This window comes from Montipora capricornis, chromosome 2, assembly GCF_036669925.1.
Source record: "Montipora capricornis isolate CH-2021 chromosome 2, ASM3666992v2, whole genome shotgun sequence".
Lineage (NCBI taxonomy): Eukaryota > Metazoa > Cnidaria > Anthozoa > Scleractinia > Acroporidae > Montipora > Montipora capricornis.
The window spans coordinates 29,431,307-29,446,306 of NC_090884.1; the positions used below are offsets into that span (position 1 = coordinate 29,431,307).

General features: G+C 38.8%; 1 protein-coding gene across 1 annotated transcript in view; it reads left to right on the plus strand.

Moving 5' to 3' along the window:
• LOC138039278 (uncharacterized) overlaps window positions 1–15,000 on the plus strand; it is a 54,667-nt gene that overhangs the window by 348 nt on the left and 39,319 nt on the right. Inside the window, 7 exon segments of the mRNA XM_068885491.1 lie at window positions 458–718; window positions 2,651–2,731; window positions 3,502–3,615; window positions 4,777–4,899; window positions 8,459–8,551; window positions 10,076–10,190; window positions 13,581–13,666. Coding sequence (XP_068741592.1) covers window positions 458–718; window positions 2,651–2,731; window positions 3,502–3,615; window positions 4,777–4,899; window positions 8,459–8,551; window positions 10,076–10,190; window positions 13,581–13,666 — 873 coding nt within the window.

The following is a 15,000-nucleotide window of genomic DNA, read 5'->3' on the forward strand; positions in this document are numbered from 1 at the left end:
ATACGTACAATGTATAGGTCTCCTTGAGTAAATAAAGTGTTGTTAAGTATTTCTTTTAAAGCTGCAATTGTAATAGAGAGCTGCAAACAAGGATATGGTCGACTTGCAATTGAACAGAACAGTGTGCTATACTAAGAACCTGCAAATCCCATTCCCTTCTCTCTGGTCTTTCTAAAATGTGGCGACCCTTTTTCTCCCTGATAAGAAGCATAATTATTTGGTGGTTACATGTAGCTCCATACAAGGTAGTTGGCAATCAATTTCTTGAGACAGAAGTCACAATGGTGTTGACAAATGCTGGTGGATGAACAAAAGAACATAATGAGAGATCTTTTGTTTCCATCCAACAATGTACATGTAGCAGTAATGAAGTAACATAAAAACCAATAAGATCATAGACCTTCTCACCATGCTCTAAACGTTTACCTCATTGTGACGTAAAGATAATTCTTAACAGTTTGAATTAAAGGTACAAACTGGCAAAGAGAATGATCAAAAGGCAAAAGAAGAAAGGGAAGACGAGATTTCCTGCTGTGAGGATTTGAAATACAGTGTAAAAAGGCTTGTTAAGGGTCTTGCTTCATCAAGAAAAGGTGCAAGACCAGGGTTTGCTACAGCATTGACAGAGGTTCTCTCTGAGTTCAACTGCCTGACTCCTGAGCAAGTTCTTGGGTTAATCAAAGAAAATTTGTCTGTTACTGGAAGTGCTAAGGCTGAGGTACAGTGTACATGTTCTTTGTAAAGCACCATTTTCATTTACTTGTTGTTATGAATGCAGTACAATATACTAAAAGGAGGGTTTACTTGAAGCTGTTGAATAGGACTGCCTGTATTGACTGGACCCTATTTCGTACCAATGATGCACTTGTTTCTTACCATGATTTACCAATAAGAATTGTTTTCCTGCAAAAAGACTAACCTCGGGAATGAATGTATACATGTATTTGAAGTAGACAAAATCAAAGTAATGGAGAAGTGGCCTTCGCATGTTTCGGGACAATTCACTTGTAAGCATATTGTCTCTTGGAGACACTTGAAAAATTCACAGGAACACATGAGCCCAACAAATTTCCCTGATCTTCATGCATGTACAGTGTAGCTGAGTTGGTAAAGCATAGCATCAGCATCACAGAGATCATGGGTTCGAATCCAGTTGAAGTCACCTACTGGTAAATTTTTCAAGTGTCTAAAGAAGATAATTCGTTAAATTGTCCAGTAAAGTGTGAGGGTCACCTCTCCATTTCGTCTATAGTCCACACTTAAATTAATATTACATGTACATGTATGCAATACATTTATTTCATACATGGTACCTTATAGAGGACTTTTACTGTAAGTACACTACTCATGCATGAGACCATTCTTTACCTACATGTAAATTACTATTGATTTTACAGAATAGAATATGCCTTTATTTTGCCTTGTACCTAATTATTGCATACATACATAAGTAGAGAAAAGATAATTATTTTATTTGTACTTGGTATATCCTGGAGCTGAAATAATCCTAAGATTTCTAGCCAGTTCTCCAGATTTTAAAGTTGTAAAGAATTGAGATAGAGTCTACAGTGTATTTTCAAAGAAGCAGTTTTAAAAGTACCATGTACATGTAATACGAGAGAGAGGATATATGCTTAAGTTATGTGCAACTATGATGTTCTGTCAGTACATGTAGATAATCTTTTAATTGTTTTTAGTCTTGGTACAATGCATACTGTATGTTTAGTTTTTTAAGATGTGAGGGAATTTTGTCCCAGACAATACATGCAGCATATCGACCGATTGTTTGTTTCCCCATATTTTTTACTTTTACAGTGATTTTGTTATGACTAAAAAAGCTTACATAAGTTCCACATTTTAAATGAACTTCTTGAGTGTCACAAGTTGAAAATTATTGTAGTGATAGGGTACCAATGTATACCATGTATTTTCCAACCATTATTATCTAGCCCTTTTGCATCTTTGGTGTTCCCCACTAACAAGCAAAATCATCTGTACATATAATTATAAGTAGTTCTTTTAGAAGGAAAGGTGAGCGAGGGGTATTTATGGAGGCATTTTAATATACATGTATGGTTTGTTTTTGCGCTTATTGTCTGGTATAATTTTATGTACCTTACATAATAATAATAATAATTAGTAGCTGTAACTGCATAAAGTTCATAAAATGTTGTTTGCTTAACCCATTGACTCCTGGGGGTTCCCCATTAATGAGAAAAGTATGGCCGGTTTAGGGGTTGAATGGGTTAAAAATTAAACATTGCAAACTCCCTGTAAGATTATTCCCTGTTTAATAATATTAATTATTTAGGTCTTAAAAAGCCATTACATGTATGAGTGTGACAGACAAAGGTAAGAAGAACAAAAAAATTGGAGAATGAAGAGGAGGTTGATATATGTACACTGTACATAGGGAGAGGCGAGGCATTTCCTCCTTTTACGTGCATGTGCATGTGCTTGTACCTTCTTTCACCCTCCTACAGTCCCCCTTTTCTGGTTATTAATTTTATTTTTGTTAGTTTGTTTGTTTTTGCTCTTTTCCTCCATAGTCTCCTCTTCCCCTCCTCTTCCTCTCCTCTTCCTAGCTTTTTTACACTGTACACAGGTTAAACATTGACAGGTTTTTTTATTAAAAAATTATGATTGACAGGAAGAGCGGGGCTGTTACATTGGACAAGCATTTGGTTTGATCTCTGTTTTTCGATCCCAGATTAAACAGGACAAGATTTCGGTGAGTTTGTCCACTGACTTGCCATTTGATCCCCTGGCCCTTCAGTGATCATAAACAATAATAAATAATATTTGCAGCCAAGACAATATAATGCAACTAGACTGTCGGTAATTACTGGGAAAATACCTCTGAAAAATTAATTATACTCACTTGTACTTCTTCTTTAACATGCCACATTATTAAAATCAAGGGTTGTACATGTAACACAGGGCATACCATTTGCAGAGATTAGATGTATTACAAAGGAACTATTTTCTCAATTATGTACATGGAAGACCCTAAATGTTGGTCTGGCTGCATCTCAAACCTGTGATTTCCCACACGGTAGTCCAACCTCAACCAAATGAGCTAACGGATGGGTGGTAACATTAATTTTTTTTCAAAATGTGAGTGAGAGAAACTGCACTAGCACTGTATGAACAAGAAACAAAACTGCTCTGAGAATGGGCTCAGATTAGCTTTGCGGTCCGTAACTCAGGTAAAGTACATGTCTTCTTGGATTTCACATAATATCACTGCTTCACTATGTTGGTGTTGCGATCCAGTCCTCCGGGAAGTGAACTCATGTAGACTGTATGACTGTGATCTAAATTTCGAATTTCGTTAAGCTGTTACCATAAATTAAAAAGCTACAGTGTACGTTGTATTAATGAATTGTTTGGTAGATTTTGATTGTTAAATGCTGTGTTCAAACAGCTTCAGGTCATTTAGTGTTTTCAAGAGGAAAAGAAGTATTAATCTGCTTGTAACGTACATTCTTACATTTTTAGTCAGTCAATTCAGATTGGCTTCCTGTGTTGATAACAAGAGTTAGAGAATTAAGCAAGAAAAAGAGTTACTTGAAAGAACTTTGCGCCAAGGTCATTGTGGATATTTTAACAGTGGTAAGCTAAAATGAAAAAATTGTATACATGTACATGTAAGAATGTAATATATAGATTTAGTCAAGCCTAAAAGTGGAGCTCCCATTTCCAACCCCAGAAAGCAATATACAGTAGTGTATAATTATAGAAATAATTATGCTTCTGCATAATTATTTTAAGTACAAAATTAATTGTCATTAGTATGATAATATTATACAGTTTACAGTGATCAAACACCTCTGAGCTGACAGCAGTAAACAAACAAACCTTGCAATCAATAACCAACAATTTTAATCAACAATTAAAACTCAAAGGAGGAGCTCCACCAAAATGTTTTGCTGGAAACTTGTGCACCTAGCTGCAATGGCATGTATCAAGCTACATGTACATAAAGCTAGTTGAAAGATATTCCACGAAAAGCATGTTGCAATATTATTCTTGGTGAACACGTGGCCCCAGTTGTTCAAACGATGGATAGCGCTATCTGCCGTATAAATCACTATCCACTGGATAACCCAATTGGTTTAGTGTTTATTGGTCTAGTGTTTATCCGCTGGATAGTGATTTATCCGGTGGATAGCGCTATCCGTCATTTGAACAACTGGGGCCTGACTGTTATTCAAAGGCTACTTAACTTTGTGGGGTTAATATGTCACGGTTTCAATCTGTGCAATGGTTTTAGTATTCCATTCACATGACCATGAATTGTTTTTTATCCACTGGATAAAATTAATCACTATCCAGTGGATAAACACCAGCAAAACCGATTGAGTTATCCACTGGATAGTGATTTATCAAGTGGATAGTGCTATCCACCCTTCAAACAACTGGGGCCAGGTGTTTAGTCCACGGGTCTGTCCCAGAGTGAAGGCCATATTGGGAGGATTTATCTCTGGGAAGTCAATGAGAGGCGTGAGAGGACCACCTCCCTGGCCCTTAGTAATTATTACAATGTACATGTATTATTATCTTACAGTCGTGTACATTGTCACAGTTACATGTAAAATATATTTTGTTATTAAATGCTGGCAGTGACACATAGTTTTTGCCGAACATGGGATAAAATTATATAACAATTATTATACAGTCATGTCATTATAATAATTATTATTAACTGGTAAGCACCAGGGCCTCCCTTTATGGTAAAACATTATTGATCTTCCTGCTCTGGTTAAATTTTAGGTGTCTCCTGGTGTCTTCAAAAAGTTGGTTTACCCATCTGTCAAGGAGATAATAGAGGGTGGATGGGAACAGGCCACACCCGAGACACTTCTCATTGCACTTGCTCTTCAAAGGTTGTGGGGGGTATGTATGCATGAGATCCTATTTTTACATTGTAGCTCATTGCCAATCGATGCGCTTGGGAACTGGTGCTTTAAAAGTCGGGCCTGTCTCCCGTCAGTCCAGAGCTTGCCCCATCAAGTTCTTCTTCAGCAGGCACATCTGGTATTGTGCTTGGTTCATCCTCTGGCCCCAGTTTATCTCAAGAATTATTCACTCCTTCCATTGTCATTGCAATTCACCCAATCCTAGCTTGACTCAGGACACCTCAATGCTCAGACCACAGCTTTATCCTTGCCAGCTGCTTAAGGTAAAAGGTAAAGTGACTTTATGTAACGTCGGTAGTTCCATCTGCTCAGTGGCTGGTATCAATGGAAGCTGACAGTGCAACCCCCCCCCCTCCCCCCCCCCTCACACACACTCTGTCTCCAGGTGCAGGTAGGCCTATTCCTTCTTCTCTGTGGAGGGTGGAAAGTGTAGGTTGCAGGTCATTGTTTTACCACATACCACATAACTGAGTATAGTGTTTAGTCTTAATGTTAGTATTGGTAAAGATGTTGGTTGTTTCATTTACAGTATGGTGAAATGATGACCTGCAACCCTAGCCTGCAGTTTACACTCTCCATCGCCAATAACGTTGTAGCCAAGTTTGCCCACAAGAGTGCTGCATCTTTTTCCCTTGGATCATGGTCCCCGTCCTCCTTTCCATCCCTAATCAGCAGCTGTTCATTGCTGGGCCTGGAGTTTCACTGGTTCCAATAAAAAATTGATAGTTTTGCAGGTCGTTGCAGGAAAGTTTATTGATCTTGTCAAATTTCTCTTGGTCAACTTGAGGGAAAGCGAGTCAGAAACTCAGCTTCATTTCAACGGTAGAATTATCTTGACGTCTTCTACCAAGCGCCCCAAGCACAAAATAATTAACAAGGAGCCTTTTCCATCTTTTCTTTAACGCTCGAAACTAATTTTCCTTTGATATGGGGCGATTTAACTCTTTGTAAATTTTTGATCTGCACGCATCCCGCCAATTCCAAGGCAACATGATAGAGCATTTCATGAATGTGCAGCCGCCGCTTGACTTGCAGATTGGTCCAGTATCAATGTTCGGTTGTTTACCTGTCATGCTACTGGCTCTAGTTTTCCATTTTCCTTCACAGACCTAGTGGAAGGTGTGACTACGTAAAACGTAAACTAAAAAGACAATATTTAACAAATGACAAGGCTTACCGAATGTGTGCAGCAAGACAGGAAAAAGGAGTATGTGTACTAGTGTGACTATATAACATGCACTCGGTTAAACATAACGAAAAACGATTTAACAAAAATTTTCAGTCCTAATATACTTCTACTAATTGGCCCCTTGGGGGATAACAAGAAAACTCCTAATCTTGACACTTAACTGATTGTGCTCACTTACAAGGTAGTGTAACCTGAGTAAAAAAAAGAATACGACCAAAAAATATATATATATTAACTGTCCGCAACACTTCGGCCCCAAATAACTACTTTGTAGAAACAGTAATCAAAATTTATGCGGACATGGAAAAGTCCTCCAAGAAACACAGCTTTGTAATGGGCCTGATCAGGAAACCCGTTTTCGTTTTAATCTCCATTGAACGCACGTGACCATCTTTAGCCTTGTGGACTCTGGTAACCCGACCTAAGGGCCATTGACCCCGATGGATGTTGTCCTCTGTGAGCAAAACCAAGTCATCCATCTTAAGGTTCCGGATAACATAGTTCCACTTGTGGCGTTGCTGCAACGTGATCAGATATTCTCAGAGCCAACGTTTCCAGAAAATGTTAGCTACCAGTAGGTACTGAATTTGCCGCCAACGTCGCTGACAGCACTGATCTTGTTCGGAGAAAACTCCAGGGGGAATTGATTGGTTCGACCTCCGAGTCAGTAATAACAAATGACTTGGAGTGAGAGGCTCAGCATCTATTGGGTCGTCTGGGTATGACATTAGAGGGCGAGAATTTATGACCTATTCAGTCTGGGCCATTAGGCTCAGAAGTGACTCATCGTTGACAAGTTGCTCTCGTAGAAGGGCCTTGAGGATTCTCTTGACTGATTGAATTTCCTAAACACCTCCCATGTGACTGGCTGTCGGTGGGTTGAAGATCCATTTGATCTCGTGCTGTCTTGTAAACACATTTATCTTCTGTTGATTCCATTCTGACAGTGCACTTCACAGTTCTCGCTCGCCACCATGGAAATTGGTACCATTATTGCTTCTGATGATTTGATTTTGGGACTTCCTCTCCTGGCAATAAATCTTCGCAGGGTGTCAATGAACGAATTTGTGTCTAAGAAGTGCGAAATCTCAATGTGGACAGCTCGGGAGGCCAGACAAGTAAACAAGCATCTGTAGCATTTTACACTCACTAGGTCTCACTAGGGACGGGCCAAGGTAGTCAATGCCTGCAAACGTAAAGGCGGTCGGTCTGGGGTCAGGCACTCCAGAGGCAAATCCGCCGTCCCTTGTTCCCCTGTTGGTGAAGCTCTCTTATGGTAGTGAAGGCATTCTCTTAACACACGGCGCACCGCCACGTGACCCTTGACTATCCAAAATTTCTGTCTTATGGAAGATAACACATCGGAAGGCGGTCGATTTCTCCAAGGCAACCCGACCTGATAATGACCATCTGTTTTTGTAACCGTCTCATTCATAATCTTGAAGGCTCGTTTGTCTTCTAGAGACATGCACACCTCAGATGCAGGTAAACTCTCACCAAAGTCAGTCAACCAGAACCTCATCATCCAGTCGTTGTCATCCAGGGAACACACAAAATTCCCGTCAAATTCTTCGTGAGGATTTGTGGGACCAACTGGGCCCAATAGGGTCCATCCTAATGGGAACTTGACTGCATACGGTTCATCACTTGACCCTTCCCTTGGCTAGCACTGAAGGTCAGGTCAAACCTTGTCCCTGACCTGACATTTGACAGGCTTATAGCAAAAAGTTATTTGCAGGCTTGCATGTAGGTCTGTGTTTGAAGAGTATTGTCCTATTTACAGGATATGCATGGTACCTGTAAGATCTTTCTTGCAGGCCATATTAAGTGAGAAATTAGTTTATAAGCATTAACAAGGCAGCTGAATTCAACACAAAAACTGGTGCCTTAGTTTTTTAATTACCAAAAGGTTAAAGGAAGCACATGTAACATTCATAATATTGTAACCATAACAGGTACAGTTTACAAATATCTAAAACAAATTTGGTGCTATCATGTAAACAATTTTATGAAACTTTTTTATATACATGTACATTTCGGCTTAAAATTCTTTACTATTCTTTAATCTAGTCATTAGTTTTCTTTTCACACCAGTGTGCCTTTGATTAATTTTGTTGTTGTCTTGTTTTCCGGTACTACATGTACATGTATAATGTTAATGTACAGCAATAACATTTCACAATAAGATAAAATTAGAATGAAACATTTTCAATAAAGTAAAAATTTTACCTGTGATATAATTTATACAGTACAACATGTTTGCAGTGTGCACAGTGTACAGGTCTATACAATGTATGCTACACCGTATATGCAAGACACTAACCATTGATAATTATTGTGCACACAGGACCGCCTAGACAAGAAGATTGTAAAAGGAGCATGGAAATGCTCTTTCATTGCAGACCAAATGAATTACCCAGAACTTGGTGCTGTTTTGCAGGTACCCCAAACTGTATTAAATTTAAAAATAGTTGTTGCACTTGAATGAAAAGTCTTTTTGCAATTGTGCAAAATTCCCTGAATGTTATTTTTTACAATTTTTATTTTTTTACTTTTTTTTTGTGGGGGAGGGAGGGGGTTAGCTGTTTGTTTCTGCCTCTGCTTATAGGCATGCGTGGGAATGCATGCATAGTATGAGTACAATCATGTTTCTTCACATTGTCATTGGTTGTAGAGAAGTTTAAACACTATCACTTCTCTGTGAACATGCATAAGGTAAATTATCGTGTGTTTCATGGAAAACAAGCAAGCATCATTCTTTTCTTTTATTGAAGATACATGTAAGTGGATTATAAAGAAAGAATATTTAGTATAATACTGTTGATGCATGTTTATCCTTGCTCCAGCTTTTTTCGGTCAAAAGAAAGTTAGGGTCTCGCAAATGCTGTTTCCGAATTTTACTTATCTGTAGAGTTTTCAGCAAGTTACGACACAAACAGGGGGTTTACAAATGAAGGGCAAGATGTTGCTAACCCTGTCATAACATTGTCTTTATAACCTTTCCTTTCCAAAAGCAACCAGCAACTGGGGACTGGTGATGAGACTGTCACTGTGTGGGGGCCTCGGAGGGCTTTTAATTATAATTATTATGGTAACAGAAAATCTTTTAAAAAATCCTACCAATTGGACCTCAAGTTAATGCATGTGCGTATTTGCGTAAAAGATCCTATATGCCTCCTCATTCAAAAAAAAAATGTGACGCATTCAGTAGCAGATTCCTTTGTTCCGGCATCCTCACGATTCGTGTTGTAAGACTTCTAACGTATCTGTCATATCTTCTCCTTCTCCACGTGTTTGGGAATGGCAGGTGAAACAAATTAAAGATAAACTTGACAGAATTTTACTAAATTTTGTTAAAAATTGAAAGCAGATATTGAGCAAAGGTCAACAAAACGTCATAATGGAATGTGTTTTTAATAATTTATGAAGATGCAGCAGAATTTGCATATAGGTTAAAATTAATTTAGTTCTGGCAAGGGTCAAACAAGAAACCACAACACCGCAGATAATTTTATTTCACCGAACATTGTAGATTGAAACACAAATATTGAAGTGCAGGGTTTGAGACCACCACAAGGTGAGATTTTGTTCACCGAAACACTGCACAAAAAAATAAGCAACACTGCAACACCGCAAACCTTAATGTTCCCCTCGACTTTGCACAATGTATGGTTTACATGTATGCATTGTGGTGATTTATTTAAACATCTTGGTCTTGTTTCTCCCTCTATGTGACAAACATGTTGTTATAATATTGTAAACTTTGTAAGCAGATAATAATTTGTTAAATGTAGAGTGCTACTTCCTTGTAATTACCACATGGTAAGCTTGGGTACATGTACAACTGTATGTTGAAAGACATCCTGTTCTTACAATCATAACACTATAAAATTGAGCAACCAGTGAAGGTAATAACATGTTGTACACCATAATTATAGCAATTTTAAAAACTTGGTTTTTTTAGGAATCCATTTCATCACACCCAAGAGTCCACTGCGTTTGGGATGAAATTTTCTTTACATTGTTCAACAACAATCCTGCAAGTGATTTTCAATTGTTCTGGAGCACAGTGGTTGAAGGTATAAATTTTATTGTCCATTTATTCAACAGTAGATTTTGACATCTTTAGCATTTGCATACATGTGCATGCAGAGTAATAAATTATTATTGATTTATTTATTTATAAACTTCGCCAAAGACAATTTGGCAGGAGAGATCTCACAGAACTAATGTTCCAATAACAAGACTCCTAAACATCCAAAAAAAAGATCTAGTAATTATGTGATTCAGAACAGCTAATTAACAACAGAGTTTGACTAGTAATGCAGTTAGTGGTCTGCTGATATGACATTTTATGCAGACACTTTATTTCGATTGCCTTAGCTTATTACTTCATACAAATGTACACAATGTACATGTATGTAAATGTAATTGCATGGCATCCAAATTGTTTTTGTGTCGATTTACAACCTGAATGAATGATGACAGGACTCATACAGTGTAGAGGCTCTGCCAGGGTGAATTCCAGCAAGCAACATGGCCTAAAAAGTAGCGACAGCACTTAGGGTGAAATTGCGACAAATGACACCCTTTCTTTAAATTTCCGACAGCAACGTTCACAGCAACATCAATCATTGACAAAGCACAGACACAAGACCTTTTAAAATTCCGAAATTCCGACAAGCAACACAGGACACCCCTCCCACCCCCCCCCCCCCCTTTCTTCCCTCAGTGTAGCTGCTAGAATTTAGGGAAACCGTGACTTTCTGAATTACAGTACCGCCTGGAAGTATTGACCCCTAGGGACGAGGCAATACCTCGTCTTTGCCGCAGGTAGTGGACGCGCGGCACCGAGGTATGCAAATTTTTTTCCCTCGGTAAAACCGAGGTGCACTTTGCCGCGGGAAATTTCCCGCGGGAGAAAAGACGAGGCTTGCCGCGGGAAGAACAATGATCTGTTGCTCTTGTATAATAAGCGGAAGACTGTCAAATTTTATATCTCATGGTGTGAAGAATCGATTCTTAATGCAAGAAATTGTAATCAAAATGAGACAGTGTACCATTTACGTAAGGACTCAAATTTTATAATCTTTACATAATGTAAAACTGAAGTCTTCTTTAAAGATACAGTGTAAGCGACAGCTTGATTATCCAGCCAACGCAACACTCGTTGTTCTCCAGGTTGTAATACTGTATGTGTGCGTGAGAAATTATTTGTTTGGTTTTGAAAAAGGTTCAATTGTATCTCTTTTCGTCTAACCCTGACTTTATTTTATTTGGAGACCTGAAATTCAAACTTGTGCGATTGTCTTCGTTTTATCATCGCCATTTTGGTTAAAAGCAGGTATTCCTTCCACATACATTGTATTATTGTTAAACTTGTCAAATTTCAATTTTAATCGCAACATTCTTCCGAGGCATCGGAGCCTTTGTCGGTACTATTTTGAGACCAAACGTACCGACGAATAATTTAAGAAAGGTTTCTTTTTTCATCACTTTTCATCAGCAATAAATTGTTATATCATAGCAATTGCAGCAAAATACATTTTCGCGTTGTTTTATCAGTCGTGCAATAGTCTACTTGAATTCCATAAATATTTTTTCATTGCAGCATGTTGATTACGCATGGAAAACAAATTTAAGAATAGACTGTAGTTAGTGGAGAAAAGAAGTCTCTTACTTATCTGAACGCTCATCGTTTGCATACTAATTTTAACAAATGCAAAACCAGCAAGCGAAACAAACTTTAGAATGTCCGAACCATCTTTGCTCCAGTGCTCACGTTGCGCTTTCACGTGCAACTCTTTTCGCAGCGGGCGTCCACTCGTGATAACTTTGCATAACTACGCCGATATGCACCAATGATTACCCAGAGGACGAAAACAATCTTTTCAGTTTAGACAAGAGAGTATGAAGGTAAGAGAGGTAATCCCTCATATTGGCCCTATTCCCATCGTAATCCCTCTTAAGTTATTTTTAGACCTCCTGCGAGATCCGGTATTCCCACGAGGGTTAACTGATAGCCAATCATATGTCTCCATATTTACCAGTCATTGCGTGGGAATTCGCTCAGCTCTCAACATAGGTCAAAATGGGGACATATGATTGGCTATCAGTTAACCCTCACGGGAATACCGAATCTCGCAGGAGATCTAAAAATAACTTAAGAGGGATTACAATGGGAATAGGGCCAATATGAGGGATTACTTCTCTTACCTTCATAATCTCTTGGTTTAGATCAAATAATTTTCGACTATTTCAGGGGTTTGATATCCTGGGTTCTTTCCTTGGAGTGTTTTTCTTTTTTGTGATTTGTTACACTAAACAACCTTAAAAAGTAAGACTGCAGTAGGAAACCACAAGAAGTTGTAACTTGGTCACGCAAGGTTTTCGAGCCGTTCACCCTGAACATGTAAGCTTTCAGTTTGTAAATATTGTCAAAACCCTCTCCTGTTTGCAGGATATCGAAATAATAAATGAATAAATGTATGTTCCGTGCGCTGAGCTGCTAAAAACAAGCGGACATATTCTCCCATAAACTTAAATGTATAAAATGACGGCGAAGTTCACGCAAGTGGGACAAGCGTCGAACCTTCGAATGAATAGTCCACCATAAGTCTTCGAAATAATCACTGCAATCAAAATACAAACGCATGTCGCAAAGAAGGTTTCAAATGTGGTCGGAATCTAGCTACAGTACGGATATTCTTTTCGCATGTAAAAGGAAAAGGAAACCAAGGTGCATGATTAGCGGCTATAACCCTCTTTGCTGGTCGCAATTTTCAGCCGAAACTTGTTCAGTTTCTGTTGTTCGGTGGGATCCCAACATTACAATCTACAATAGCTTATCGAAACACAAAGTCAACGGAAACCCAATTCTACCGCGGAATTTTAATTACCGAGGGTTTACCTCGGTTGACATTCCCCCGGCAACTTTGGAGCCTAGCCGTAAATTTCCCTCGGCAGAAAAGCGGCCTACCGCGGGAATACCGAGGGAAAGTCGCGACAGGGTGACGCGTCAATGACGCAGTAAAGGGGTCAATACTTCTAGGCGGTACTGTAGATGGGTTCCTGAAATGCATGTGGGCTTGAAGATTGACCCATGTATTTTAAGACATGATGACAAATTTTGCAGAGTTTTTGCCTGGATATGCATACATGTACATGCAAATTTTCAAGGTCTATAACAGTAAATAAATAATGCCCTGATTGTCTGTCCAGCAGAGCAGTACATTGTAATTGAACTTATTGCAGCAATTCCTTTTATGAAATCTGGGCTCATTCTTCTTCTTGCAGTTGTAATAATTATTATGACCCTAAACTTTGTCCTGGTCTTTAAAAAGCATGGTCAATATCCAGCCATCGTCACCTTAAGTATGGTCAGCATCCCCCTATTCTTGCCCTTGTTTACTATTAGCTCTGTTTAAGGTAACCATGAACTGTGCTAATTGCTTCATGTTTGTTCTTAGAATGCCTTTTTGAGTCAACACTTGATAGGAAGTTCCTTGGTTTCCAACTTGTCAAGAAAGTTATTCCTCAAATTAGTGCAAATCAGGTGAGTTGTTAATAGTTACAGCATGACATAAATGATTACAATGGCAGTCATTTATCTTTGCAATTTTTTTATACTACTGATGGACTCCCTTGATTTTCCCTCACTTTTCATTACCATTAGCATCAGCGTTGCCATGATAGTTTTATCTATGGCATAATCACACTATTAGGTGTGGTATGTACAGTATCAAAGATACGTACAGAACCAGAACATCATCATCATCATCATCGTCTTTATCGGCATTCCATTTTGCATCACTCTCCACCTAGAGTGGGTACGATGTTGCAAGGTACATGTATGTTTTCCCTCTACAGCTGTAATTCTGTCTGTCTGTCCAGGGCATCTTTAACTGAGAGATTGCAGAGCCATGATGTCACCGGACACTAGATCTGTCCAGGTTTTGTGAGGATTGCCACTTCTAGTCTTCCCATTTATCTCAAGACAGATGATCCTTTTGATCCAGCTGTCATGTCATGTCTGAACCAATTCTTAGGCATCTACGCCTGAGAGCTAAGTCAAATCCAGAATAGCCCAAGCAGTGATACTGTATTCAAATCTTAAATTAAAGAAGAGTTCCCATTTGAAACTCAGTTCTTGCTTAGTTTCTGAAAGTCAAGATGGTACATGTAGCATTAATTTTCGCACAGAATGGAATATTAAGGTCCAAGAAGCATTGGAGAAATAAATAGATTTGTATCCATAAAATAATAAAGAAATAATGTGCATACCGTAGTTTTACAGTACTTAACTACATCCATCAATTCACCATCAAACTCAAGAATGATGTGCTTTTTTATGTCACTTATTTTATAGTATTACATGAAGGTTTGTTATTGTTCCTTGATGGGTACAGTGGTTTGTTTACAGGGTAACTTACAGTATGGTCATTGCAAGTGGTTTGCTCCCAACACCGAAGGCTGCATTCAGAACATGTACCCGTAGCTCAACAGTTAACTAACTAAAGGCACAAAAAAACTATTTCCAACTGATGCAAGCACGTTTCTGGGAGGATGAATGTTCTGTAGTTCTGTCCTCAGGGGCATAGCGTGAGATTTTGAATTTGTATGCACATGAAGAATGGTGCAAGCGCCTTTGGCGCTGCAAACTAGGGCGGTCTAGGGGCATGTACATTTGTACATGTAGGATTTTCTTCGTGCATGCGTCTTAGTCGCAAAAAACCTTGTAGCTCAAGTAACAACTGGGATGAGCAAATTTGATCACTTTTCTCCAACACTGAAAGAACATTGGTGGTTAGGACATATACAAAACATGGACCCCAGGTCCATGGAACACCCCTGTGGACCAAGTCCATGGACCCCTTCATGGACCCGGTC